This window comes from Clupea harengus, chromosome 1 (genome assembly GCF_900700415.2).
Source record: "Clupea harengus chromosome 1, Ch_v2.0.2, whole genome shotgun sequence".
In the NCBI taxonomy this organism is placed as follows: Eukaryota; Metazoa; Chordata; class Actinopteri; order Clupeiformes; family Clupeidae; genus Clupea; species Clupea harengus.
In genome coordinates, this window is record NC_045152.1 from 28860190 (window position 1) to 28887586 (window position 27397).

Here is a 27397-nt window from a genome sequence, read left to right on the forward strand (position 1 = left end):
GACGTGTCAACAAATTAAGTTATAGACGGATATATCTATGTATGTGTCGGGTCTGATTGCTGCAGTAGTCAAACCCAACCGTACCTTGCTTGATTTTCATGTATTTGTCTAACTAGTTAAACTGCACACCGTCAGGTTGTACACATGTAGGTCTTAGTGTTGTAACTTCTGAACAACTGTATGTTTTTGCAGATCAGCGTTTTCTAAAGGGCACTGTACAATACATGTATTAATGCAATGCTCTGTTGAGTCACATAATAAGCTGCATACATTTTATTTTGATTGTCTAAATATCGAAGTCAGCGGTTACCTATGCCAAAAGTAATGATATCTGGTAGTAGATAATTCATGTCCATATAAAACACAGTTAAATCCATCTCCTTCAGCTCCTTTATATGTATATACTTGGTGCGTGTCCAAGAGTTAAGCAACTGATTACGTTTTTTTTCTAATCATGCCAAAGTGTCAAATGATAGTCTCTCACAAATGTCTAAATGATGTCAATAAAACTTCACAGTTTCATCCCCGATTAAGTCTTTAAATTGTCGCCATGAACAGCCTGAAGCCGAATCTAGTTTTTAAAATGAATTTAACTGTTCAATATATTAAGCACCATACTTATTTGGCTGACACATTGGAAACAATTTTTTTTTTGTTGCTAAAGCTCTTTTCAGTTTTATAGCCACATGTAGGTGTGTAGAGATCTTCAAAACTGATAAATACTATGCACTATTTTGGGGTTGAAAACATAATTCGATAGATAGCTTGAATAAGGACGTGAAAGTGGAGAGTAGGCGGTATGGTAGCAATGACCTTGACCTTGAACCTGTGCGTATTTTTGTCAGAGTACTCTGTGTGTATGTGCCTGCGCAGTTGTCATGGCGCTCCGTCAGATCTGTTACTGTCGTCTTAACAATTATAGACTACAGCTACAAGATATTCGCATAACCGAGTCCATACACGTTCTATAACTCAATATTGCTGGTATCAAATACAATAACTGTAAGATTAATTGAACTCGTTGCAATTCATCAAGTTGTTTAAGAGTAAGAATAAACATGACTAGACATGCCTAGCACTGTTTATCACGACTTGTGAAACAGAAGAAATTGAACAGGGCTAAATTTCCCTTTTGTTCGCCAGCGAGAGTGTTAAAACGGTTTAGTGAAGGAGGCCAGCTATTAGGCGGTTGCATAAATGCCTCTAACAGTTTCCAAATGCACCGTCATTAACTCTGTGTTGAGGGAAAGAGGTTTGCTTCTGGCGTTGCTGAATCTGCTGAAAAGAGACTCTCTCTCAGAGGCCATATACATACTCTTTTGCGAACGTAGCCTACTGATTTGACATTTTCATTCCACGCAACAGAAACGTGAATAATCTGCCACTGCACTGTCCAGGGAATAAGGTAGTCTCTCATAGGCTATAATCAACATCTGTGTATGGTAGGCTACAGTGCCAGTGGCTAGACCCCACAGAAATATGTGTGATACTCCCAAGACCAGAAATGTTCTTAGGGATTGTTTTTAAATGTGCAGGACAACCCCATTTTTCATTGTGTGTTCATTATGTACCTTGTTGTCTCAGATATTATCCACATAACAAATCTCTAAAACTTATCCAGCTACCACATTATGGTCTTATGGCGAGGCAACTAACCCCATTTTGTCTTTTTCTAAGTCCTACCCTATGTGTGTGTATATATATATCCGTGACACGTTATAACCGATAGCTATATCTTCAAGATAAGGCTGTCAGGAAGCCATTTCACCTGGCTTTATTTTATTGGTCCTTCTGTATTCCAAAGGGCTTTTGTTGTCACAGTGACATGTCTAAAATAGAAGCACAGCTTCTGTGTTTGCATGCTGTTTGCTCGGGTGGCTCAGCAGGATGATCAACAAAATGCTTTCAAACATTGTATTCTGCTCGAAATAACAAGCTAAAAGCTGAAAGTTTTCAAATACCCTTTTTAATAGCTGCATTATATATCAAGTATCTATGTTTATGCTGCCAGTCAAACTCCGATTTATATATCCGATTTTAATCCGATCACATGTCTTTTTTTCTCAAATCTGTTTATGTTGTCTGAAATAGTATACTATTAAAATCACATTTTTGCTAATCCATTTAGGTCTGACCGATCTTGATTGGATTCCAAATGTTTTTTCTTCAGCTTTTGACTTTCGACGCAACATGTGAAGGCCTACATCACACCTACAGGAAACATGCTAGTTTGGCGGCGGATGGAGTCATTGATAAGCGGTGAAGACGCCGAGTAGTCACTTTTATAAATCCTGCTCCGCAGCTAGAAATTGTCATGTGATACATTCATGGGATGAATTAGCAGGCTAATATTATTTCCCCTCACGTTGTATTGTTTAATGTCAACATTACTTCCGGGTGCAATGTCATTACTATAACAACCGATGTAGACGAGACCGAAAATTAGGATTGCCACACGGACACCCAGACCGGACATGATCACTTGCAATAATGTGGACAGTGAATCAGGAAGATCAGATTCTGATCGGACATGCAAAAAAATCGGATTTAAACTGATAGTGTGAACATACCCCCGAATCCATCCTTCATTAGACTGTCATCCAGATCCAGTTTGGCATCTACAATTCATTGCAAAAGCAAAAACGGCAAGTCGGCTATCCATTTCACAAGTTACTGTCTCTTCAAACTGTCTTGTCAGTCACAGTAGTGCTGGGGTGCTGCCCCCTATCTGTTACTTGCCCCTGATTGTCCATATTACCTAACTCTGGAGACCATCAGATCCTGATCAAGTATGGATCCAGCCTAGACACAGGCCAGATCTAGTGTTAAAACTGTTCTGAGCAACCAGTCACTCATCGTCATGTCTCCATGTCATATGTATGCAAACGTATCTGCTCTGTTGGCGTATTAAATGTCAGACGCATCATGTCGATTTTGCCGAAATGTGGATGTAGAATTATTTTCTGGCTTTGTACATTACATTAAATACTGATCACTGAGCATGCTCTGTGGCTCGATACCCAGCTGTTGTATCTGTTGTGTTTACATTTATGTTTGAAGATTGTACTAGTTGGAGAGCAGGGATGAGATTAGACATACAGTATTTAAAGGTCCATGCAATGGTAAAAAAGGAATCTCATTACATTTCCACTGGAGGTATGACATCATGTTTGAGCTAGACATTCTAAAGGCCCTGTAGTGAGTGCTAGAGGTCTTTGCAGGAGTGAAAAGACAAAACCTGCAGGTATTTCATGAAAAGTGTGGTTAGTGTGGCACATACTTGAACATTCTCCATCCTTGCCCTTTGGTGAGTCATACTCCCATTGGTCTGTCAGAATACTGGAATGAGTGTCATGAAAGGTGCCATTAAATAAGAATAAAAAAGAATGTTCCTTAAGGTCTTCGGACACAGGCGTTTAGTTTCATCTGGCCCTTTTAAATGAAAAAGAAAACAAAATTCCTCATGTCAATCAAACAGTGCAGATGTTGCACTAATTACACAAATACTGCATTTGTACTCTATGGTATTGTGTTAGGAGCATTAATTTGTACTCTATGGCATTGTGTGAGGAGCATTCATTTTACAGGAAGATATCAGCACAAGCTGTATCAACACTCAATACAGAGGATGTCAAAATAGCCTCAATTCTAGAGCAGGACTACTTCATTTGCAGCAATATATATATATATATATGTGTGTGTGTGTGTGTGTGTGTGTGTGTGTGTGTGTGTGTGTGTGTGTGTGTGTGTGTGTGTGTGTATTCATGTATTCATATATGCACAGCAGACAGACTAGTATAAGAATCCCTTCATAATTACAAGTAAACCGTACATTATGGCACTCTGTGGTTACAGTCTGTATTCCTCAGACAGAGTGCAATTTTTTGAGACCTTCATGGCACACAGTTACCGTGTTAGATCTCATCAGACAATTACAAATGACATCAGTGATACATGTATTCTTTATCTGGCTTCAAAACACACAAATACACCCAGATGAGGTGATTAAGAGCATTAGTAATAATATGGAGAATATTATTGTTTCCAGAGGCACATTTAGAGGATTATGAGATTTTTAATTATGTTTGACAGTCAACTCACAGCTTTCATGACAGTGAGCAAAACAAGAATTTTATGTTTCTACATATGGCCAGGATGGTTCCAGTTGTGCTCTCAGACCCTGAAACCTCGCTTTGGACTACTTAATAAGGATTTGGATTAAATGTGTGTGCTGAACACGCTTTGCCAGTGTGTGGGCTGCATCGCTATACATTCTAGGGGAACTATAATGAAAACAAAAACAAATCCTCATAATTCCCATAAAGGGAGATTCATTTCTAAAATAAAACACGACGAATGGGATCAGGCTAGGAACAAGAATGCTGAGGCTGAAATAGCGACAAACATGAAACGGAAACGCGTCATATAAATAATGGTAAATAAAGAGGTGTGTTAAGAATGTGGTAATTTATTAATTAGAATTGAAATATCCTTGAAAGACTTTAAAATCCACACTGCTTTGATAGTGAAATAAAAAAAACTAAAGGGTAACTAAACAGGTTTACAAACAAACTAGTGTTTCAAAAACGCCTGACTTAGTTATAAAAATATGTATGGTGTGTCTATGACCCTACAGTAGACTATATTCAAGTAAAATATAATCTATAATAGAATACTGAGATATGGTAAACGTGTACCACCAGACAAGATACCAGAACACTGAGGCAGCGAATATATTTCCTAAATCACAGTGCAGTCAAGTTTTTAAAGACAATTCTCCATCTGTTTATAAATGGTGCACATACCAAAGACCTCTACGCATCAAACCTCTGAAAGTGACAAAAAAGTACAGTGTGATCAATCGGTTATTTGTCATCATTTGTGCCGGTATGAATTACATTATGTAGTATAACACATGAGTAAGGAGCTGGGTGTTGTTAAGAGAGATTTTGTACAATTTGTTCCTCTTACAGAAAACATTCTAAGCGCGCGGCTCTTTATACTAAAACCATTGGTTTTGTTTCCAGCTGTGACTGTATTTTTAATATGTATATATCTAATGTTTGTATACTAAAGAAAAATGTTAGAGACATGTTTTAACATGTTTCGGTCTCTTACAGAGGTCGTCAGAGCAGAATCACAATACAGGGAGACATGAGTCTGTCATTCTGCTGACAGGATATTACAGGCGTCCTCTGATATGATCATTGTATGTTAATCACAATTGAAGGTGAAATGATAATTGGTCGTTCATAATGTACAGACGACTAATGAGTTCTCTAATTAGTAAACGGGGTGCTTGTCGCAAGACACCCAACGCTCTGGCAGTCTAATTTCATTGCTGTTTGCATGTCGGTGACACTGCCCTCTTAATTGTTAATTAACACGTTTTCTCTACCTCAGTCTTCCTTGGAGGCAAAATCTCAGACACAGCAAATAATGTCAGTGCGATGTTGAGTTCAACATCGGTCTTGCATAAAGGCGCAGCTTGTCCTTTTGGGCAAAGCTGCGCAGCTAAACGCAAAGCAGTAACCTTGGTGAGACAAGACAAATTAAAATAAGACTAATTTTGATTGTAATCAACGAATCAACCAATACAGTAAGCCAATGCCCAGTAATGGATTATGATTGACACACAGATTGCTGTAAACAAAGTTTTTACGACAAAAAAAAATATCCCATACAGATCCAGGGAAAGCCTCGGATAAGATTCTGGAGTGCCTCTCACTAAATACCACGTATACTTTCATCTTGTTTTTATAATGCCAGCTTGTACTACAGCTTTCCATAACTATTGGTTTGGAGGGGAAAACGTGCCTTTGTTCCATAAACTAAACTTTATGAACGCAGCGCTGTGAGCCCGGGCAGGTAACAAAACCATTACCTGTAATCTAATCGGCCCATTAAAGGCGTGGCGCACCACTTACCTGCTGTTCACGCGAAGTTCATTCTGTGTATTTGGAACGAACTCGACTCAGTTATCATTAAAAAAAAGCTGAAGCTACATATTTCTAAATGTTTTCCCCGACAATACCACCGCAAGATTTCACATAGCCTGCATGATATTACCAGGTAAACGCAGAGAGCGCAGTGTCTTTGGTCTGAAATTACTTTTTGCCTGGAACAGTTTTTGTGACATATAGGCAGCAACAATGTTGGTAATACATTATCAATTTGGTGTCATTTCAAATGTCTGAGCTAACGTATACTTTCTGATTGATAATTATCTGATTTTCTGCCATCACTTCAGCGTCTTTAATAAGGCATCTTGTTGAACCATAATGTGACAAATGTGGCGATGCTTCAGAGAAACAAGTCCCATTTCTTAAATAGGGATCTAGCCTACTGAACGGGTTCAGTGTCGAGACAAAAACAACGGCATTGTTGTCCTAAGGCAGATGGAAAGACGAATAGCCTAACGCCAACACCACTCACCTGCTCATTTAAATCGGATGCCACGCAATTTAAAACGAGTTTAAGGTGACTGGTAAATGGTTTTAATCTTCTCAATATTTGCAAGTAAATACTCAGAATAAAATATCCTGAATATTGTCATTGTTTGAAATACGCCAGGCACGCAGACTTGCTTGTTTAAAGCAATGGGTAATTCTGTAACTTTACATTGGCGATTGAAGTGACCGTCTGAGCACTAGGATAAGCCTGGGCCGGAGTGATGAAATGGGTCTTTCCTCATTTTCTTTGAAAGCTTCTATGTCTCCCCTATATAGCTTGCTTACAGAATTGGACATTTCAGTGCACCTCTAATTGACTTAAATTAGGTGGCAGTTGCAGTACTGAGCCAAATGTAACAGGAAAAGAAAGCAGGTGATGTCAGCAATTCCAATTTGTCAAGTCGGGCCGCGTGTCCCACATATGTAAGAGCCATGTCACTAGCCAGAATAACTCGCTAGTGTATCTGCGTGTCTCTCTCTCTCTCTCTCTCTCTCTCTCTCTCTCTCTGTGTGTGCAAACACATCTGGTCGAGCTCAGACAGCAAGGGGTATGGATGATTGCCAAGCGTTGTTAAATTAACAAACTACAGTTGCAGTCAAGGGAGAAGGCACTCGCCTTCCATCTCAAAATGGCACGAGAACGACAAGCTATTCTGAAACATCGCGCTGCCATGCCATTTGGACCAGCACCGGTACAACAGTTCATGGACGCTCAAAGGTGTGGTGTGACAGTCCTACGCATGCGCTATCCTGCGGCAAGCTGGCATACCAGAAATATTGACTTTTGTCCCTCAAACCATAATAACAGAAGATGCATTATTTGCAATTGGCAGAGTTAAAATGAATAGCGTATGCTTAACCAGCATGTCTGCACCAAAACAACTAAAAATAACGTTGGTTCAGAGCCCAGAGCAGGCTACGTTCCTGCATAATATTTCTGATCTCAGCGAGTGATCAACTAATAGTTTAGCAAAACGCAGAAACATGCCAATAACTTATTTAAAACACTTCATATTTACATTATTTCACATCACTTTGCATTTACAGAAGCCATACAGCTCATAGTTCTCGTTTGAATATAATTCATAATTTACGGTGGACACAGATCGTACATGATCAAGTCAATATATGTGCAAAACTCATGTGATGAAGGAAAAGCTTCTGATTTTTGTAATTGAAAATCATGTTAAACAATTGAATGGCTTCAAAACATTCGAAATGCTCGTAGTTGTTGTAATTGTCTACCTTCTATGATGCCATTTCATTCTTCTTCGCATTTGGTATATTAAGTTATCATAAATGTAGCTCAACCGAAATATTGACGTCACCCTTGAACGAAATATTGTAGGCCAATTGTAAAATAAAGGGTTGGTTTCATTCAGAAAATTACTGACGCCAAAAATGGTTATGGATGGGACAAACATTTTAATTTGAATAAATTGAAATCCTAATAATAGGCCTAATAATTTCATCTTCCAATCATCCTTCTAATATTGGGAGTAAGACAGAAAACAGACCTACTTCATGTGTTTAGATTTTATGCTCGTTTACCTTTCTTATCCCTATTCTGGTTTAGTGTACCCTACACAGCGTCCCCAGCACTGGATACGAAATGAATTGCTTTTTACCCTTGTTTAACATGACAGTGTGATGTCAACATTTAATTGACCCCTGTTAGACCACCATCATCTTTTCTGTCGGTTTGACAAGTTCGGAGAAGGTTTGCTTGTGACGTCACACGTGTCCTCAGGTAAGAGAAGTCGTAGCCAGCAGTGACACCCTTTACTACCAATAGTAAGGGCACAGTTGTCCCTTGTCAAGAAAGCATATCATTTGTAAAGCAGCATTTAATGTCGGAGTAAACAACTACTTATGAGTAATATTTAAGTCCAAGGGCACTGAGGTCTAAATACATCTCGAGAGCTGTTCCATGACATACTATAGCCTACATCACACGAGATTGCTATAAAAGAAACCGGGTCTTTAGCATAGAAAGATAGATGTTTCCTTTTTCTTTTATCTGACTCTGACGTCATCAGCCATAAACTTAATGTTTTATATCTGTTTACCAAATGATGAATATAAAAAATATGAAAAAAAAAACTTTAATCAGTTAAACAGTTCTGTGTGCGTTTATGTTAAACAGTAATGGATTAGCGTCGCGCCTGCAGTGTGGACCAGTTTCAGCACTGTTTCTATTATGCTCATGGCACGTTTTTATACAGGGCTCAGGCACGCTTCCGAAACACTAAATGTAAGCTTTGATTAAGGATAGACGCACCACCACGTAGGCTAGAGAAAGTCCTACAGTTCATCTATAGCGTTCTCGAGGAGGCTATCGGTTTTTTTTGTGAGCTATGAGTAAAGCCGTTTAATTGCATTTCTGAAACCATAAAAACAAACGTATTAAACTTTATTTTCAAATGATCCAAACGTTTGACTTTCAGCAACAGGAAATGTAATACCAATGTTGGACCACAATCAAAGCGTGTCGGTGAATTAATTTGTCAATTTAATTTTTTACTCTTCCAGTATTTTTCCATTTTCAACTCGCACTGAAAGACATATGCATAAACTGGCTTCTGGTTTATTTGCAACCCGATTGCACCATTGTCGATAGCGCCACTTTTGTCACCCGTTCTCTCATTTCAGTCGGCGCGGAGCCTGTCGCCATCTGAAACCTGTGATCAAAGCCCCGAGGAGCGCCACTGTATAACAATGCAAACATCTACATGTTATCAGAAAAACAAGCCATCTCCCATTTCCCAGCGCCGGGCCCCTAGCCTTCCCGGCTTGTCTGGGATGCGGAGCAGACCTGTCCGTGTTTTATAGACACTGCGCAAGTTCTGTGTCTATCCAGGGAAGGACACTCAGATGCGACGTTTATTGGCATAGGAGAGCGAGACAAAGCGGCGCAGTGATCCAGCCATTTCGCCCCTTAGCTTTCCCGCGGGCTATGCTTTGGTCTCCTTTAGCTTGCAATTTGTTAAATGAACAATTAACACTTCCTATCCAATCACTGTTACAATTACGCTGTGATGCGTGTCATGTTTAGTATATCACCGTGGTGGTAAAGTGACATTGTATGCTCTCATGGCAATGGTGTTAGGGCCATCTTTCTCGAGGAGACGAAGATCACCTGTGGCTGCCACAGCGCTCGGTGTAGTCAGGATTATCACTGTATTTGACCGAGTACATTTTAAATGAATACGCTTGTTGACTGTAGTTCTCCGACATATAACATAACTGTGACGACATTATTGCCGGTGTTAAATCAATCTAAGCTGATAATCAACCATGATCCCCACTAGACAAAGTCACACACACCCTATTTTCAGGTGAGCAGTTGGGCGTGGCCGTTCCTTCGCGGTCTGTGGTTGCGCAGCCAAAGCATTATGTCTCATGATAATGGACATACATTAAGTGGACGAGTTAATTTGGGAAGGGGGTACTGGCTTCTAGATAAGAAGTTGTGGCAATCGTTCACCAAGTTAAACAGACAGACGGACAGTCACACTTTCTTCCATCACACACACACAAATATTGATGTCTCTTTTATACACATACAGTGGAAATGTGTTTCAGTCCCATAGGCCTCATATAAATATTGTTAGGCCTACACTTTATAGGGTTAAAGGATTAAAATAAAAGTCCATCCATTGTTTTCAAAGCCGTTAACGTTTTAATCCTAGTTAATAGTCGTAAACTATGTCATTTTGTTGAAGATGCAGCGTTACCCTTACGTTTAATTCACTGTAGTGAAACCCTAGATGCCTCAAACAGGTGTGTGTACCAGTTCTCAGTGTCAATCGGTAATCGGGCGAATGTCAGTCTCATTCTGACGGAAATCATGCAGCCTCTTGGTGATCATAAATTGTGGAAGTCGTGTAATCATGTTGACATTATCGTCAACAGTATGTACAGGGGCCTCTTTGGCTAAGGGCCATAGACAGGCCAACTGCCGCCGAAGGATAACAAAGCATTAGACTTCACGACTTTAAATGACTAAGACAAGAGGCCTGTGCATTATTATAGCATATCATTGTACCACTGCAGTACAACGAATTTCACATTATTTGATGTGACCAATCACATCTTTTAGTATGATGGTCAATTTGTGGTCTAACAAATGCCCTAGTTCTGGGATGGTTGTAATGAAATTAAGACGAGGGCTCTGTTTCATAAAAAACTAGGTATTGTATACATAAATAATTCAAAATGTATACCATATTAGCCTGAAATCTTCGTCTTTGTAGATAGAATATCTACTTCCAGTGACAGGGGCGTCCTATTCTACCATTTACGAACATTAGGATTCTAATGATTGACTTCCAAAAATACAAACATCAAACGCCATAGAACAATCGCAGGTTGGTTTATCTCGCCGGGGAGGCTTCTGTCACAGTGAGCAAAGGGAGGTCGTTCTTAATTCTCCATAACAAAAGTACAAAGGCAGATCGGAGACCAAAGACAATTTAACACCTCCTTCGCCCTACGCGCCCAGGCGGCGCCGTGGCGGATAGACCAGACCGTGTCTCTCATTAGGAAAGATGGGACGAGGTGGAAGATATAAAAGACAGAGGGAGGAGAGGGAGGGGGTTTAAACAGTGGCTACAAAACAACACAACCCTCTCCGTCCATAAACCAACTTCTTTGGGTGAGGTTTGCGTTCAGTGAAGGAGGACCTTTGGCCTTGTCAGTTGTGGTCTAATGCCTGGTGATTTGGGATTCTGAGTCCTTTGGATTTATACCGTCGGCACTCAAAACTAAAGTTAAAGTCAAGGTTGGGACGTTATGCACAGCAATACGAGTGAGTAGTTAGATTTTTTTATTTTCTCTGAATGTATGTGTCCACATGGAATCTTGTTGTGGTAGCCTATGTGCGTGGAGAACCCCCGTTTTCAAAATGTCAAGGTGTCACATGTTCATATAGGTGCGAAAACGCGTGGATGTATAGCTATTTTAGAGTTTATTGGCATTATTTATGTTTAAGATCACTCTTCTGCGACGAGATATATAATTATTATTATTTCCCTCTTGCCTTTGGTAGTAACCGAGGGCCGAGAATCACCGGCAGTTCCAAACGCCAATCCGGACAGTGACCAGGGGGAAGAGGACACAAGCCCTCGCAGTGCTCTTCTCAGTGGTGATCAGAGTCGGAGGCACCGGACTGCTTTTACGCGAGAGCAACTCTCCCGCCTAGAGCAGGAGTACTGCAAGGAGAGCTACGTGTCTCGGCCAAGGAGGTGCGAGCTGGCAGCAACACTCAACCTTCCAGAGACTACCATTAAGGTGAGTGTAGTGCGCATGTGCAGAAGATGAGGCCGTACATAGTACTCTAGCTTTCAATAATGGTGGCTTTCTGACAAAGGCATGCTCTGTGGTGTCCAAAACAGAAATGGTTAGTTTATCAGTACAAAAATATTTTAAAATATGCTAGTTACTTATGCCTCACCATTAAATTGAACAGCTCAGGTAAAAAAAAAACATCAGCAGAATTAAAACATGTTGCCTTAAAGACTTAATGAACATCTTCTTTCACGAGAGTGCACTTAATCTGCCCTGCACCGCTGAACTCATTCTGATCCTGTGTCCCAAATGCAGGTGTGGTTCCAGAACAGACGCATGAAGGACAAGAGGCAGAGACACAGCCTGAGCTGGCCCCATCCACTCGACCCTAACCTGTGTGCACTCATGGTGAGCCAGGCCAGCGCAGGCCTGCCCTACCACCTCCTCCCACACCTCCCGCTGCCCCTCTACCCTCACCTGGGGCTGGCACCCACCGCCACACCCCTGCCAAACCCCTTTGCCCCTTCCCTGAGGCACCTGGATCCCCTTCGGCTCGCCCAATCCCCCTACCACAGACTTGGAGGGCTACCACCAGCAGCCCTCTACCCACCCACCCACACAAGGCACCATCCCATCACCTGCCCCTGTCCCCACTGTTTGCACTGGGGAACAGACCAACTCTTCAAAGCTAGAGGGGTAACCCCATTGGGCTTGATCCCAGCCCGCATTCCCAAAGCTTCAGTGGTGACTATGGACCATAGGGAAGAGGTGCCTATGCCCAGATGATGATTAATAGAGGGGGGGGGGGGTCTCTTTCTTTTGCAACCGCACAATCATTTAGGACAGAGGGGTCCATTTTTGAGGGAGAACGTGGAAAACTGGATTGTCTATACTACGGTGTTACACTGCTGTGTTGGGTGTTTGCTGCGTTCGGACACTACTCACATCACTGACACTACTGACAGAGCACATTCACGCCAACCATGGGACATACCATTTGGTAGCAATATCTCTTGACACACTGATTTTGTCTGTCTGTTCTAGGGTTTGTTTATTTTATCACAAAATAAACTGAAGCCATAAAGCATCCTGGAGAAAGTGCCTTGGTTGCTCTGCAGAAATTTAGATGTTCAAAATTGATGTGTTATGCCTGCACCAATGCACCATGTGAAAATGAATTGTAAATAAACCAAACATGTGTATAAATAAATATTTATGAAATACTTTAATACTCTGGTTGCTTCTTTAAATGACATAAATAATTACTGACTCACTTGCTCACATAGTCTATTTAACAGGCTACTAAAGTGAGACAGAAGGAATACGAGTAGGAAGTCATAACTTCATCAGCTTTCATTATCTCTGCCTTGACTTCATGGCTACATCTCAGATCCATCCTGTTAAGTTTAACTGCGAACATGAGGCCATTAGAATGCATCCAGACTACAGACCACATAGCTCCTCATTAGAATGCTGATCCCTAATGACATGGGAGGACTCTGACTTAAAAGAATAAAAACAAAGTCTGGCTTCGGGTCGCACTGTCTGGTGAAATGCAGAGCTTGGAAACAAACGCAAATTATGCAATGAGACAAAACATGGACAGGTGCACATCAGGATCAGTAGGTGGTAGACATAAAAGCGATGCCGTGCACTCTCTCTGTATGTCTCTCTCTCTCTCTCTCTCTCCCTCTCTATCTTTCCATTTATCTATCTATCCCACACACACAGAAACTCAATCTCCCACAAATACCCTCTACCTCTGCCTAACCTCATATCACTGATATGATCAGTAGACTCTCAGCTTAGTCTGTGTGCCTACGAGAGACAGAAGAAGTCACTGGTTAACCGAGCCCAGCTCCAGATGGAGACAACAGATACTGGACAAATGAGCAATGTTTTACCATTCTATAAAAATCCATCCATTTCCATTTTCCACACTCAAACTCAGTGTTGAAAACCCACTGGCATTCTTCACTGTGTCTGTTCAGCAGAAGCGATTAAGAAGAATCACATTTTCTCGAGCTCATATTCCTTGTCATGAAATGGCTTATCAAATTTCTTGAAATTGTGGCTGGAGTTTGAAACACATTCTGAGACTTTTACTGGATTAAGGACTAGCTTAAACTTTAACAGCACTTGTTAGCTCAGCTGCTCTTAAACACAACATCAATGTTATTTCTTGCTATGCATTCATTATTTTTCAATCCTGTCTTGCAAGATGTTTTTGTTCTTGTATCCACATCAAAGACCTAAACATGTGTGTAAATGTGTGCTTGTTAACCTCTTATAGCTAAAATAAGCATCTGGATTTTAAAAGTGTATTTAACATAATATTAACAAAAAAATTCGTTTGATGTATTAACTTACTCACTACACATTATTGGTCAAACATCCCAATGAAACAAAGGTTAATAAGTTCTTCTATCTAATTACTCAAACCTGTTTTTATGTGATTAAAGAGCAGTGTGTCTGTGGTCAGGTGTGTTGTGTTGCATTTGCACACACCTGTTCAGGTGTTCAACAGACATCAGGTGCAAGCTGGCTAGACATGCAGTAAAGTGGGATGGGACAGTGTACACTCTGACAACAAGAGTCTCTCTGTTCTCTGTTTCACTACCACTAAACATGTAGTCCACATATTGTTAGTAGTTGCCAGTATAATTTGGGATAAGAACCAAACTCTAAATTAAAAGTTCAAGTGCCCCACAATGAATTATACATATTTATTAGTTTACAGTACGTATGCATTTAATAGTGTAAAAAAAAGATAGTGATATACAATGGTGTAAAACGAGAAAAAAACTCTCACATCATTCACTATTATCTATAATACAAAGATTACATCCATGAGAAAGAATAGGTTTTGCAATGTGCAGATTCATATACAGCATTGACGATCTTCCTCCATCATTTCTGCTGAGTTTCACAGGAGCAGGGCAATCCTTGCAGTAAACGTGAGAATGGTTCAGCCACTGTGGCTACATCTTCTGTGATGCAAATGATCTCCTGCCCAACAGTCTGCAAGCAGCCATAACCCAAACAGGTGACTGGTATCGTAAAAAAGCCAGGAAGGTAGGGACTAACCGTAAAATAGAGAGCGGGGGGCAGGGGGTAGGGGTTGAGAGAGAGACCGAAGGAGAGAGGAAAGAGAGTGAGTGGGAAGAGTGGGGAGACAGAGAGAGAGAGAGAAGAAGGAGGGAGAGAGAAGGGAAAGCAAGAGGGGGCAACCGACAACGAGATAGAAAAAGGAACGCCCTTCTCCACCAGAATTCTGGGAAACTGGAACGAGATCCCAGGGAATTGTGGGAGGCCAGTGGAGAGATGAGGACAGTAAAAACCGTGGCATTGTCAAGGGGACGCCACTGTGTGATGTTTACAGCTTCCTGCTGCAGCACTGCCGCTGGTGGCAGGGCCGTCGGGGCTCTGGGGGGAACAGCAACACAGTTCCACTCACGCACTCAAAGTGTCTTCCTTTTTTTCTCTGACCAGACCGCTGGGACCACACCAAACAAGATCCCATTTTGTACTTCGACTCTACATCGTCATGCCAATACACACACAGACAGCCCTCTACATCGTCATGCTCATCGCACACACACACAGCCCTCTACATCGTCATGCTCATCACACACACACAGCCCCTGAGAAGGTGTAAAACTGATCCAGTGATTTCAAGATCTCAAAGGACATATTAGAGAGCCTGGTGCCGGAGACATCAAGGGCACAGGTTTGAGTGGTCCGCGGTAGTGCACATACCAACAATCAGAATCAGTCCAGAGAAGGGTCGCCATAGCCACTTTTGGTTCGTGTTGAGAATGAGGTAACCATGGTGTTATCCGTGTAACCATAACAACCTGTGACACCTTGTCTGTATACAGTACTCTGACTCACGTTATATTCATTTAAACTCTGAATGTGGGCCTCATCTAGCTATGGTGCCAGTCTCCAGCTTCATCTTCTCTATAGCAATTATGTATTCTTACTCTTGTGTCATTAAAAGAAGAGTAAGGAAAAGTTGTTATTTTGTGTGGTTATGCAAAAAAACTGAACTCCAAGATGAGCTCAGAATAACGCACAGCCGCACAGACTTAAAGGAGAGGGGAATTCCATCTGAACCCAGCCTCTATCTCCACCAGTCACGACACACACCCTTCCACACACACACCCTTCCACACACACATCCCTTCCACACACACACACACACACCCTTCCCCCACACACTCAGGCTGATGAGTCTCAGGCTAGACTCACACTCATCCACTGATGCTAGCTCGACCTACTGATTTAATACTGTTCAACCAATTGATACAGTCATACAGATGTGTGCAGTGGAAATGGCATTTTTGCATACTGGCAACGTAGTTCTGATGAGCTGAACAGCATACAAGCTGGTAATAAGAAATGTCCAAACTGCACACCGGTGCCGTTTCAGTGTGGACAAGCTCGTCAGCCCATGTGTTTACACTCCACACACTCACACGCTATCATGGATTGCTTGGAGCTGTCATGGCAAAAAGTGACCGGGTAATGCTAGCGTTGGTATAGCAACTGTCACTCAAGAGTCGTTCAAAAGCCAATATTACATCACCCGGGCTCTTTTTGGCCCCCGGTCACTTTTTACCATGACAGAGCCATCATGGTCTGCACTGCAATGAACTGCACAGCGATAATGTGTGTGTCATGGCAATGACAGTGACCTATTATGTGGTTTACTAAGCACAGTGAAGTACTAAAATTGTATTTGAATATGGAGGTTATGGCTTTGAATCCCCTCAGGAATGGAGAGTCTGGGTTCAGAGGTGTAGTAATATAATCTCTCACAGTAGCATCTGCTGAGCCACCTGAAATATTTCACATACCGTATAGTGAACAGATCACAGTAGCACTTAAGAGACACCACCCTTCCAGACAGAGACCCATTCAATAAATACTGTCAAATAAATTCTGAACATTCAAAAAAGCTGGGTTTTCCCCTGTACTGCTTCATAGCTGCACCCGGTCACTGTTAGAGAGAGGCATGTACATCTTAACATGTGCTCATATCAAATGCCAAGGCCTAGACATTTGCCTAGACATTTGACAATCCATTTATTGCACTGATTTCCATACTGATTTGCAAAAAGAAACACCTTTGTCCTCTTTGCTTGTGAGGGCTACTGATCTAGCGAGCTGTGCTCATCTCCTGTCGAGTTGGACTTGTTCCTGACTGGTTGGCAAGTTTTCAGTTGTGTGGTTAGTGTTGTTTTCTTCATGCTGATTGGATGAAAGAGCTTGGACAACAGGATAGCAGTAGGGCTGCAAGACCAGCGAGGCTGCGTGAGAGCAATTAAGTAATGTTAACAATAGCAATAATTCTAATGGAGGTGTGTTAAATAGCTAGCAATCTGGAGCATAGCTTTATTTATGTTAGCATACTCATGCTAATTTAGATCCACTGTTGGGATCCATTGATATTTCATATTCAGCTTCTCCACACACACACACACACACACACACACACACACACACACACACACACACACACACACACACACACACACACACACACACACACACACACACACACACACACACACACAGAGAAAACCTCCGTGTCTCATTCTCTGGTTCATCCACCAACTCTCACCACCATCCACACTGCCACTGGAGCTCCAGTAGGGCGGGGCGCCTTTTCCACTGGCCCAGAAGGAACACAGAAACAAATGCGCATGTGCGCGCGTGCACACACACACACACACACACACACACACACACACACACACACATTGCCTCTGTCACTCCTTCACCCTCTTCACTCCTAACAGCCTACCTGGAGTCCTGTGACTTTGCCCCAAGGCCTCTAGAGGCTCCAAGATGGCGGGGTGCCCATTGCGCTGGACCAGGGGTAGGCGGTCCGATATGACACACCGGAGGCCGGAGATAGAGTAGTGTCTCTCTGAGGAGCGAAGGCGCCGTACCATCCTCTTCCTGCTCAAGAAGAAGCCCTGTGTCTGAGTGTCCACCAGACTGAGGTCCTTTAGAGCCACAGTTACCAGAGAGGCACTGGCTAGAGGGGGAGAGAGAGAGAGAGATGGAGTAACAGGTGTACAAGAGGGTGGGCAAAGAAAGAATGAAAAGGAAGAAGAGAATATAATGAAAAAAAAGAGAGTATAAGATATTATTTATTGCATCTGAAATGCATAGCATGAGTAAGTGTGTCGTGTAATTTTGTTATATATAACATTCATAATTTTCAATATATAATGTTTGTTCATGAAAATAAAAGTTCTTCTGATCCTTAATACTGGATTACTAAATGTTAAGAGAACTTCAATATTACCATAGACCAAAACACACTGAATAATGAAAAGGACAGGAAGGGCTAACAAATAAATAAATTACATTAAAGAAGAAAAAACCCTGTGTGTTGCTGTAAAATAAAAACATTTTTAATGACTTTTATGTTTACTTCAAGGAGAAATATAAAGATTGACAGTCCTGCCCTTTAACCCTTTAAAGTGATCACCTGGGAACGACTCCAACCTATCCTGGTGAACTCACTTCTGCCTATGGCAGTGCACTGGCTTAATGTGATCACCTGGGAACGACTCCAATCTATCCGGGTGTACTCACTTCTGCGAATGACATTGCACTGGCCGGACAACGGCGTGTCGTTTTTGCAGCAGCTCAGGGACAAGAGGCATTTGTAAGGGAAGGACGGCAGCAGAAGAGCCGGCACAGATACTCTCAGTACAGATCTGGGCAGAGGCTGGACCCCCTCTGGGTTCTGGTGCTGAGACCGGCAGTGGTACCTTTGTGGGAACTTGCTGACAAGGTCCAGCCTCTTGGGGATCATCTTAAAACTCCTGGAGCAGGACTCCCCCCGGGCTTCTGCCTGTGGACAGAGCAAGCAGATCGCAGGGAAGTGATTGGGTAACGATGCTTAAGAAAGAGGCATTCGCCATTTTTGACCACAACATGGAAATGTATGGAAACCTTTCATTGCATGGTTAACAATATTCATAAAAGTTAGATTGTCCACAGCTCACAGATGGGCTCAGTAATTGGTTAGCAATACTAGAGGAGAGGTAGAACATGTTTTACATGCATTTGTAGAAGAAAGAGGTTCGTTGACTTATTCTTCAAGCAGAACACTTACATGTTCTGAATAATATCCTTAGAGGCTACTCGCTGTGTCTTTACTGTAAAACTCACCTTGTTCTTTCTGGAGTCCTCTACCCTGCATGGTTGGTTCTGTGTGGAGTGCTGAGGGTTTCTGAAGAGCCGCTTGACCTTCTGCACAACCCCCAGCTCTCTCAGGAGATGAGATCTCATCTCCTCCTCCTCCTTCTCCTCTTCCTCCTCTTCCTCCTCCTCGTCCTCACCCCTCCTCTCTAATGGCTGCGTTAGCTTGTCTGGGTTCATCTTCAGGTTGGGAAGGAAACGAGGTGGCCTAGGTCGCTAGGAGAGAACAGCTTCATAGTGATTAACCCATACTTTCGGATGGAAGAATGTAAAGATGGATGCTTGGAGAAATAATGTTGCGCACAAAGCCATGGAGCCAGTTGTACAACCAGGGCTGAACTGAGATGGCCATAACAGTTAGACCAATCTCTGCTACATCATTCTTTCTCATGGACATGAACAAACCTACAACTGCACATGAACTTAGACAGATATAAGGAGCATATCTGTCTGGAGATCCTCAAGATATCTTCACGTGAAGACAATCATCAGACTGCCCATACGATCACACACACATAAACATATACACACATATCATACATACAGTACACATACCTCACAGACACACATCTACACAGACACACGCACGCACCTTACACTCACAAAACACACACACACACACACACATGAACACAAACCTTTCCTTACAAATCTTTCACACCAATTTCATGAATAACATCCTAACCAACCTATTGTGCAAATCAACAACACACAAGATGCTGGAAAAGAAAGAACTGAATGCCTGTGAGGAAGAAAGACTGTAGATCTGAACTGGGGCCGCTGGTGATGGAGTGTTCTACAAAAATGAAATGACGTCTCACATAAAGTTTAATTGGCTAGAGCTGTAAAAAAAAAAGACCACAGCTGGCTACTCAACACAGACAACAGACAGATTAGGCAGACTGGTTCGGATAATTTGCAGATGTGTACATGGGGGTGTTATATAGACCTGGAGAGAGTGAGGAAGTGCCACTCCCATTCATTTCAATGACCACTGCGATGCTAGCTACTTCAACCCAGGAAGTACATAATTGACTGCCAACAAGAATGTGGTCATCAGTCTGTCCATTGTAACAAACTGTTGTCTTGTCTCGTAAAAATAAAGATGTCGCTTCCGATATGTTAGAGCAGAAAGAGGACAGACTACATCATGTCGCTTGCCTCAAGCAGCATGTGGGACTCTAGAGAGGTATCCATGGTTACAGATAGGGTGACCAGATTTGAGTTTGTGAAAAAAGAGGACACTTCGTCGCGGGGGAGGGGACGGGGTAGTGTAGCATGCCGGACCCCGCCCCCTCTCCCCACGACGTAATTTACCAAAGGCTCAGAATGATCGTATTTAGAGGATAATTCTCGTACATCTGCCAGCACTGAGAAGGCTATCGACCATTGACAGTTCTCTCCACAGTCAGAGCTCGCGCAAGAAGGTGGAACGTAAGGGAGATACCCTTTCCAAAACTTGTAAGGGCGTAATAACTAGTTTGTGAAAGACCCAGAGAAACACAAATATCCGACAAGGCAAAATCCCGGACGATATTGGAATCCGGAAAGAGGACATGTCCGGGTAAAAGAGGACGTCTGGTCACCCTATTACAGATAACTCTTAACCATAGACAGTAAAAAGAGTGGATGGAGCCACTCCATTGGGTTCAAATGGAGAGCAGTGATGGCTACTTCCTGTTGAGCCTCTCACTTGTTTACTGCACAGCATAACGGTGCAAACCCATGACAGCGACGCGATACGCTTCCATCGCTTTGAGTGGGCGTGTTGTAGTGTGTGGAAATAGCATTTTCAAACTGTCAGAGACGACACCAAACAATCTGATTGGCCGCTGCCGGGAAAAATCGCTCCTCATTTGCATAGAATTCAACATTTCCCAACTTTTATTGGTCGCGTCGCCCAAAACGGTGGTCTACGTCACAATGGATTGGCTCCCGTTGAAATGCATGGGATTCGAATATCGCGTCGCTCGTAACAGTGTCATGGGTTTGCACCGTAAGGCTCAGTTTGTTGATTGGGTTGTTGCTGCTGCCGCAAGGAATTGTGGGGCGGTACTATCTCCTTTCCTTTCGTAAAGGATGCTCCAGTGTACCCTTTGCTAAAGGAGATACGAAAGGAAACATTGAAGCACCTTTCAAAAGCATTTAGAAAAGCATTCGACCAGCTCTTATCATGGCTGCCACTTAGATACTTCCAGGTAATTTCAGGACGCGCGCATTGGTGTCTCCAAAGTATACTCTTTTCTGCTGTTGCTTACAAGCAGATGTGGACAAGCTGAATGCATGCACACTAGAACCTACGATCAGCAGTTGTTCTTATTATACATTCTAGAGTCCACTTGGAGTCCCCTCTATAGAAGGACATGCTGAAAATGCTTAACGTGAAGAGGCTTCAATGATCACCACTTTTCTCTCCGATATGTCTTGTCATAAACACTTACATTGTCATAAAAAATCCAAAACCAAAATTCTATTATGGTATGGAAGTTATCTTACATTAAGTATTTTCCTCTCCATTTATGTGATTTATAAGGAAAAGGCTTAATGTGTCTTAATGTTCCATAATCACCGATCAATCATAATCAATGTTTTGATAGGAGATGAAGCGTATGACATGTAAGATGTCAGACATATGTGGAGATCATGGATTTCTGCTTTGGAACATGAAAATGTAAAATTGAAATGAATAATAATGTAGTATAGTCTAATCGTATTGTACAGGAAGCCGTCATGTTTGTCCGGCTGTGAGGTGGCTGACTCACGCTGCAGCGCTGTGGCCGGTTCTTCTCCCAAGCAGACTCCCCCAGAGAGCAGGCCTTCTTCCTCTTCTGACCCTGCCTCTCCTGGATTTCCAGCAGCTGCTGTCTACACACACATATGTGCACACGCATGCACAAAAACACACACATACACACATGCATAAACACACATGCATAAACACACACACACACACACACACATATGCATAAACACACACACACACACACACACACATATGCATAAACACACACACAAACATACACACACATACATGCGTACATATATACATACATGCATACATAAACACACACACACATGTGCAGACAGCTGTATTATATTGTTTCTATAGGCATAATAATTTGTGTAGGTATGGGTGCAGATGTAAATATTTGAATAAATAGGTGTGTATTTGTGAGTGTGCTAGTTTGTGCATGTGCGTATGTCTTTGTGCATGTGTGTGTGTGTGTGTTTCCCACCTGGTACACTTCTCTCGTGCGCGTGAGGTGATGGTCTCCTGGAAGCAGGAGCCTTCATGCTTGAAGAACTTGTCGTAGTCGCTGGCATTGGACCGGGGGAAGATGCGACGGAAGCCACCAAGGTGCTTGTCCTCATAGGTCAAGGCATGCTCTATACTGCTGGCCTGCCTCAGCTGCTGCAGCCGGTGCCTAGCACAGAAACACACACACACACACACACACAATTTTGCATGATTTTGTATGTGTGTATATGTGTGTGTGTATGTGTGTGTACACCTTACATCTCTGGGCTGCAGTCTGTCTGCGAGTCATCGTCTCTCCTCTTGTGTGTATGTGTGTATATGTGTGTGTGCATGCATGTGTGTGTGTGTGTGTGTGTGTGTACCTCACGTCTCTGGGCTGTAGTCGGTCTGCAAGCCTGTTTTTCTCCTCCTGGCGAGCTTGTTTGGGGCTGTAGGCTCCCAGGTTGATCAGCACCAGAGTGTCATACAGCATCCTGTCCTTCACCTCCCGGTCCAGCCGAGAGTCAGTGGTGAAGCTGGGAGAGTGGTTCACCTAAACACACACACACACACACACACACACACACACACACACACACACATACAAGCACACACATTCATGCATTTGCAGAAAACACAAATATATGTGTATACAAACTACTTCATCTAAGAGATTTACTTACTGACAAAAAAAAACATACTGACTAACCTTCATTCGTCCAAAAACACTTTCCAAATTAGCCAGAGTGTATCACAGAAAGATAGAGAGAGAGAGGGAAAGCGAGAGAGAGAGAGAGAGGGAGAGAGAGATACACACAGATACTCACACACATGTAGGTGCTAGCCATAGTCTAAATGGATTCTATCTATAGTCATTGAGGGCTCTCCACAATGTCTTCAGGGACAACTTAAAATCTTTACTTATCTACTTACAACATTTAATTAGTCCAAGTCTAAAATTAAGGTTTTAAGGACATCTCAGAGACTTAGAGGTGGTTCTACTACGTGTGTGCATTGTTCCGCCTATCTGTTTGGCCCAAAAATATTACCATATTTACCATAAAACCTCTGTAATGAGTATTCCATAAAGTCTCCCCACACACAACAGCAGACCTTTCATATTTGACCTCAACAAGCACTCAGGATATATAAGACTACATTTCCCACAATCACTTCAGACTTAAACACCACACAGACACAATTTGAACTACTTTGCATGTGCATGTGCAATACATATTTATCAGAATTATTGCACTACCTGCTACTCCCATTTGTCTGTAGTATAGTTTATTATATGTTACTATATGTGTATTATATGTTATATGTATATATGTTAGTGTTATATGTATAGGTTGTTATATGTTTTAGCATATTGTATTGTATATTTATCTTGTATATTTAGTAAGGTTATTATATGTTATTACATGTAAATTATGTTCAGAGTACTTGTACAGAGTGTATGTCATGTTATGTTATGTTATATTATGTTTGCTATGTTATGCTATGGTAGGTTGTTGTGTGGTGCCTTGTCCTAAGAATTTTTGTGCCCAGTCTGACCCTGTGTCATTCTGTGCATCTGACAATAAAAGACTTGTAACTTGTAACTTGTAACTTGCATGTGATGTTAACACTGTCATATTCTGTGAACAGCATCCACAGACACAACTTGAGCCTGAAATCGGGCTATATGTTTAAGTCTACCACTTACATACTCGCAGTGACAAATGCTATTTTGTATGTCAGATTTTTATCCTTTTTTCCACACTTTCTCTATAGACACAACAAGGACCTTTTACTTTGTACTGTGAGACGACCCTCTGAATAGCCCCCCTCTCCTCTCTCCCCTCTCCCCTCTCCACACCTCCAGTAGCCAGGGCTTGAGCCTGTGGTCCAGCAGCACGTCAAAGCCCAGGATCTCGAAGCAGGCCCCTGAGCCGGAGGCGGTGTGCCGGGGGAAGCAGGTGTGGTAGCTGTGCTTCAGCACGGGGTGCGCCGCGATCAGGGCCTTGATCACCACGTCCTCGATGTCGGCCAACACCTTCCTGGGGTCGCAGGACATGGACTCCAGCACCGTCGACAACTTCCTGTGCGCAGGGTATAGGAGAGAGCGAGTAGTTGAGGAGTTAGCCGTAAGTTAGGGCGTTGGCTGGTGCTGAACAACAGGGAAAAACCCGTCGCGCACACTTCTGCCATGAAGCAATCATGCAGTTTTAAAGGCAATGTGAATTGGCATATTGCCTGTGTGTGTCATGGAGAAGAATAAACCAACACAGCAAAGTAAATGGAATATCTTATCTCATACAGGTAAACTAGCCACATGTGTGTTCTTATGGCTATTTTACAAATGTGTAAGCTGAGTATTTGACCGAATTTAAATTGTGCAACCCCAAAAAAATATACTTTATTGCTATGTGCACATGCACACTGCAATTGAATGTTGCTGTGGCGCACAGTTACTGAGTGAGTGCTTATGGATGTCTCATGGCCACATGACCCTGCTTGAGTCATCAAGCACGTCCACAGACTCACCTTTTGCTCCCAGCCAGGTCGTCCCGGACAAAGTTCTCACTGTGTTTGTTGATGGCATAGTTGGTCAGATGCATACATATGTCATGCTGAGGGAAAACAAACAGAAGAGGGGGGGGGGGGGGTAGACATAAATAGATAGATAGAGCAAGTGAGCAAGGGAGAGAACCATACAGAGAGACAGATTGAGAGAGGAAGATACAGGGGGTGAAAGAGTGAGAGAAATATTGAAAGACAGAGAGCGAGAGGAGAGGATGAAAAGGTACAGGATGACAGGATTGGAATGTTAATGGCATGTGTACTGTATGGATACTGCGTTATTGCCAGGGGGAGCCTGTTTTACAGCTGCAGTAAAATCTACTGTGTGACCTTGGCCTGTGTCGGCTGACGCCTCGCCACTTCCTCCGCCAGCCACAGACACGCAGAGACATGAGAGAGGAGGAAAAGAGAGGTGGACTCTACCCTCTCCACTGCCACTGTTAGATCATACACACTAGCCCTGCCAGCTACTATAACTCAGTCACTAGTTGCGATAGATAGATAGATAGATAGATAGATAGATAGATAAATAGATATAGATAGATAGATAGATAGATACATAGATAGATAGATAGATATATAAATGCTTTTCTATTCTATTCTATTCTATAGCTGATGCATAAATCTGCATATTTCACACTTCAAATGAACATTTTGTGTAACACTGCACTGTCTGTAAGTAACCTCCCTTCAGTGAAAATATATTGATGTCAGTGATGTGTAAAGCTTCTTCAAGCACCAGCAGCTAGTTTCAGGAACAAATCATTGTGTCAGATGGACTTTGACAGTCTGTCAATTAATCCACCCACATCCAAATCAATGACTTCTACCAATATAGCTATTTCACGTGTATTTTAAGACACCCACCTTTTCAGCCATTTCAGCCAATCATTCCATTCAGTTCATTTATCCATCTTGATATTCATCCATTCCTCCTACCTCAACCAATGTATATCTCCTTCCATCCCTCTCTCTCTCTATATATATATATAGTTCCTCACCAGGTTGTGGTTTTTGGGGTGGCTGTATCGGGTGGTGCAGAAGCGAGCCAGGCCCTCCTCATACAGGAAGATACGCAGGGGGTCGCATGAGGTCACCAGCACGTAGATGCGCAGGTCAAACTTGAACCCGTCCAGGAGAAACGGCTGAAGGGGGAGAACAGAGGGACTAAAGGGGTCAAAGTTCAGGACATGCAGACTATTTTTTTTTCCCTCCCTATGGGCATCTTTTATAATATAGTACTGTAAGAGAATCTATTTGTCCTAGAGAGTGTCTCTACACCTCTACAGAAACAACTACTAGCTAAATAAAATGTTTTAAAAGGATGCATTCATTCATGCATCTAGTTTTCACTCAGACATGATATCTTGGAATGCTCTCCTGCAAGGTTCGAGTTTTATAGTTCCTTGTTTTAAAAATTATTTTTGGGTCTTTTTCGATGTATTTAGATAGGAGAGCAGAGGAGGGGGGTGGGAGAGGGAGGCCGGAGTGGGGTCGGAAGATGGCCACGGGTCGGAATCGAACCTGGGTCGCCATGGGTACTTAGACCCCGTGTGTGGTGTTTTTTTAGTTGTTCATGTTGTTTTCTCCTGTGTTGACCAATGGAAATATATATTATCACTGTAAGCCAGAGGTAAGTTGTAAGGGGAGCCTTACCCGGGACAGGTACACCTGGCAAATCATGTGTTCTCCAGAGGGGATGTCTTTGGTGGACTTGGTGAGGAAGATTCCCCTTCCCTGGCTGCTGGAGTCAGGCTTGCAGATGTAGATTTTATGCTTCTTGGATCTGGTGTAGGCCTGGAGGTCACAGTGGCTGTGGAGACCAGATGGGAGACAGACAAAACTGGGTTTGTAGTGTGTTGTGTCTGTGTCTGTTTAAGGCCCCGTCACACCATGACGTTCTGGTCAACGTTCTCTGAACTTTCTAATCGTTCAATTTCGAGCGTTCTAGGGCGATGTGGACACATCTGGCGTGTTACTAACAAAAGAATAGCGTAGGACTGACACATGACTAGCGTGGGACTGACGCATGAGGAGTGTGTAACACCGACCAAGTGACGTGTCACTGGTCCGCGACAAACGTGTGCTGACGTGTCACTCCAGCGCGACAAACGATAAGTCAACATTAGAAGAGCGTGTTAAAGGTGTAATTAACGTGTGAATAATGACAGAAAAGCGTTTTGCGGCGTGTGGGTTTTATGGTCAAACGGGTATAAAACGCTGGAAAATCATAGTGGATTCAGTTGATCTGAACAGTGAACATCATGCCTCCAAGACCACGAAAAGGTGTGAGGGGGGCTTCTGCTACTAGCGCTGCTGAAAGTAAGAAGAATACAAAGCCTCTTTCACTAGCAATGTCTTCGGACGAAGATTTACTGTTATTATTACTGTGATTTACGAAATAACGGGCGTTATTCCTGGGGTTTTATGTTATTAAAATAAATGATTTAAATTTGACACTGAATTTGTGTTTCTCAATGTTTATTATTAGAAAACATCAACACATCCACACACATTGTCCATGTCACAAGAGTCTTCATATCATATCCATCTGCCATGGAACAGCACCAGCTATAACAGTGCTCAGCTATGTTCAAGTTCAGTACATCTACTTCATGCTGACTCA

General features: G+C 42.5%; 2 protein-coding genes across 2 annotated transcripts in view; one reads left to right on the top strand and one right to left on the bottom strand.

The window, feature by feature from the left end:
* The first annotated feature begins 11246 nt into the window (after positions 1–11246).
* eve1 (even-skipped-like1) lies at positions 11247–12774 on the top strand. The gene is made up of 3 exons (XM_012841829.3): positions 11247–11262; positions 11503–11744; positions 12057–12774. Exons 1-3 carry the CDS (start codon positions 11247–11249, stop codon positions 12525–12527), a joined length of 729 nt encoding a protein of 242 aa, XP_012697283.2. The 3' UTR covers positions 12528–12774.
* A 6017-nt stretch (positions 12775–18791) lies between these two features.
* LOC105912827 (tubulin polyglutamylase ttll6) overlaps positions 18792–27397 on the bottom strand; it is a 13196-nt gene continuing 4590 nt past the window's right edge. The window contains exons 4-12 of the mRNA XM_042708944.1: positions 26428–26584; positions 25773–25916; positions 24736–24821; positions 24068–24290; positions 22590–22759; positions 22205–22393; positions 21731–21833; positions 18939–19184; positions 18792–18800 (exon numbers count right to left, since the gene is read on the bottom strand). Of these exons, the coding sequence (XP_042564878.1) occupies positions 18792–18800; positions 18939–19184; positions 21731–21833; positions 22205–22393; positions 22590–22759; positions 24068–24290; positions 24736–24821; positions 25773–25916; positions 26428–26584 (1327 nt within the window). The remainder of the gene's footprint in view (positions 18801–18938; positions 19185–21730; positions 21834–22204; positions 22394–22589; positions 22760–24067; positions 24291–24735; positions 24822–25772; positions 25917–26427; positions 26585–27397) is intronic.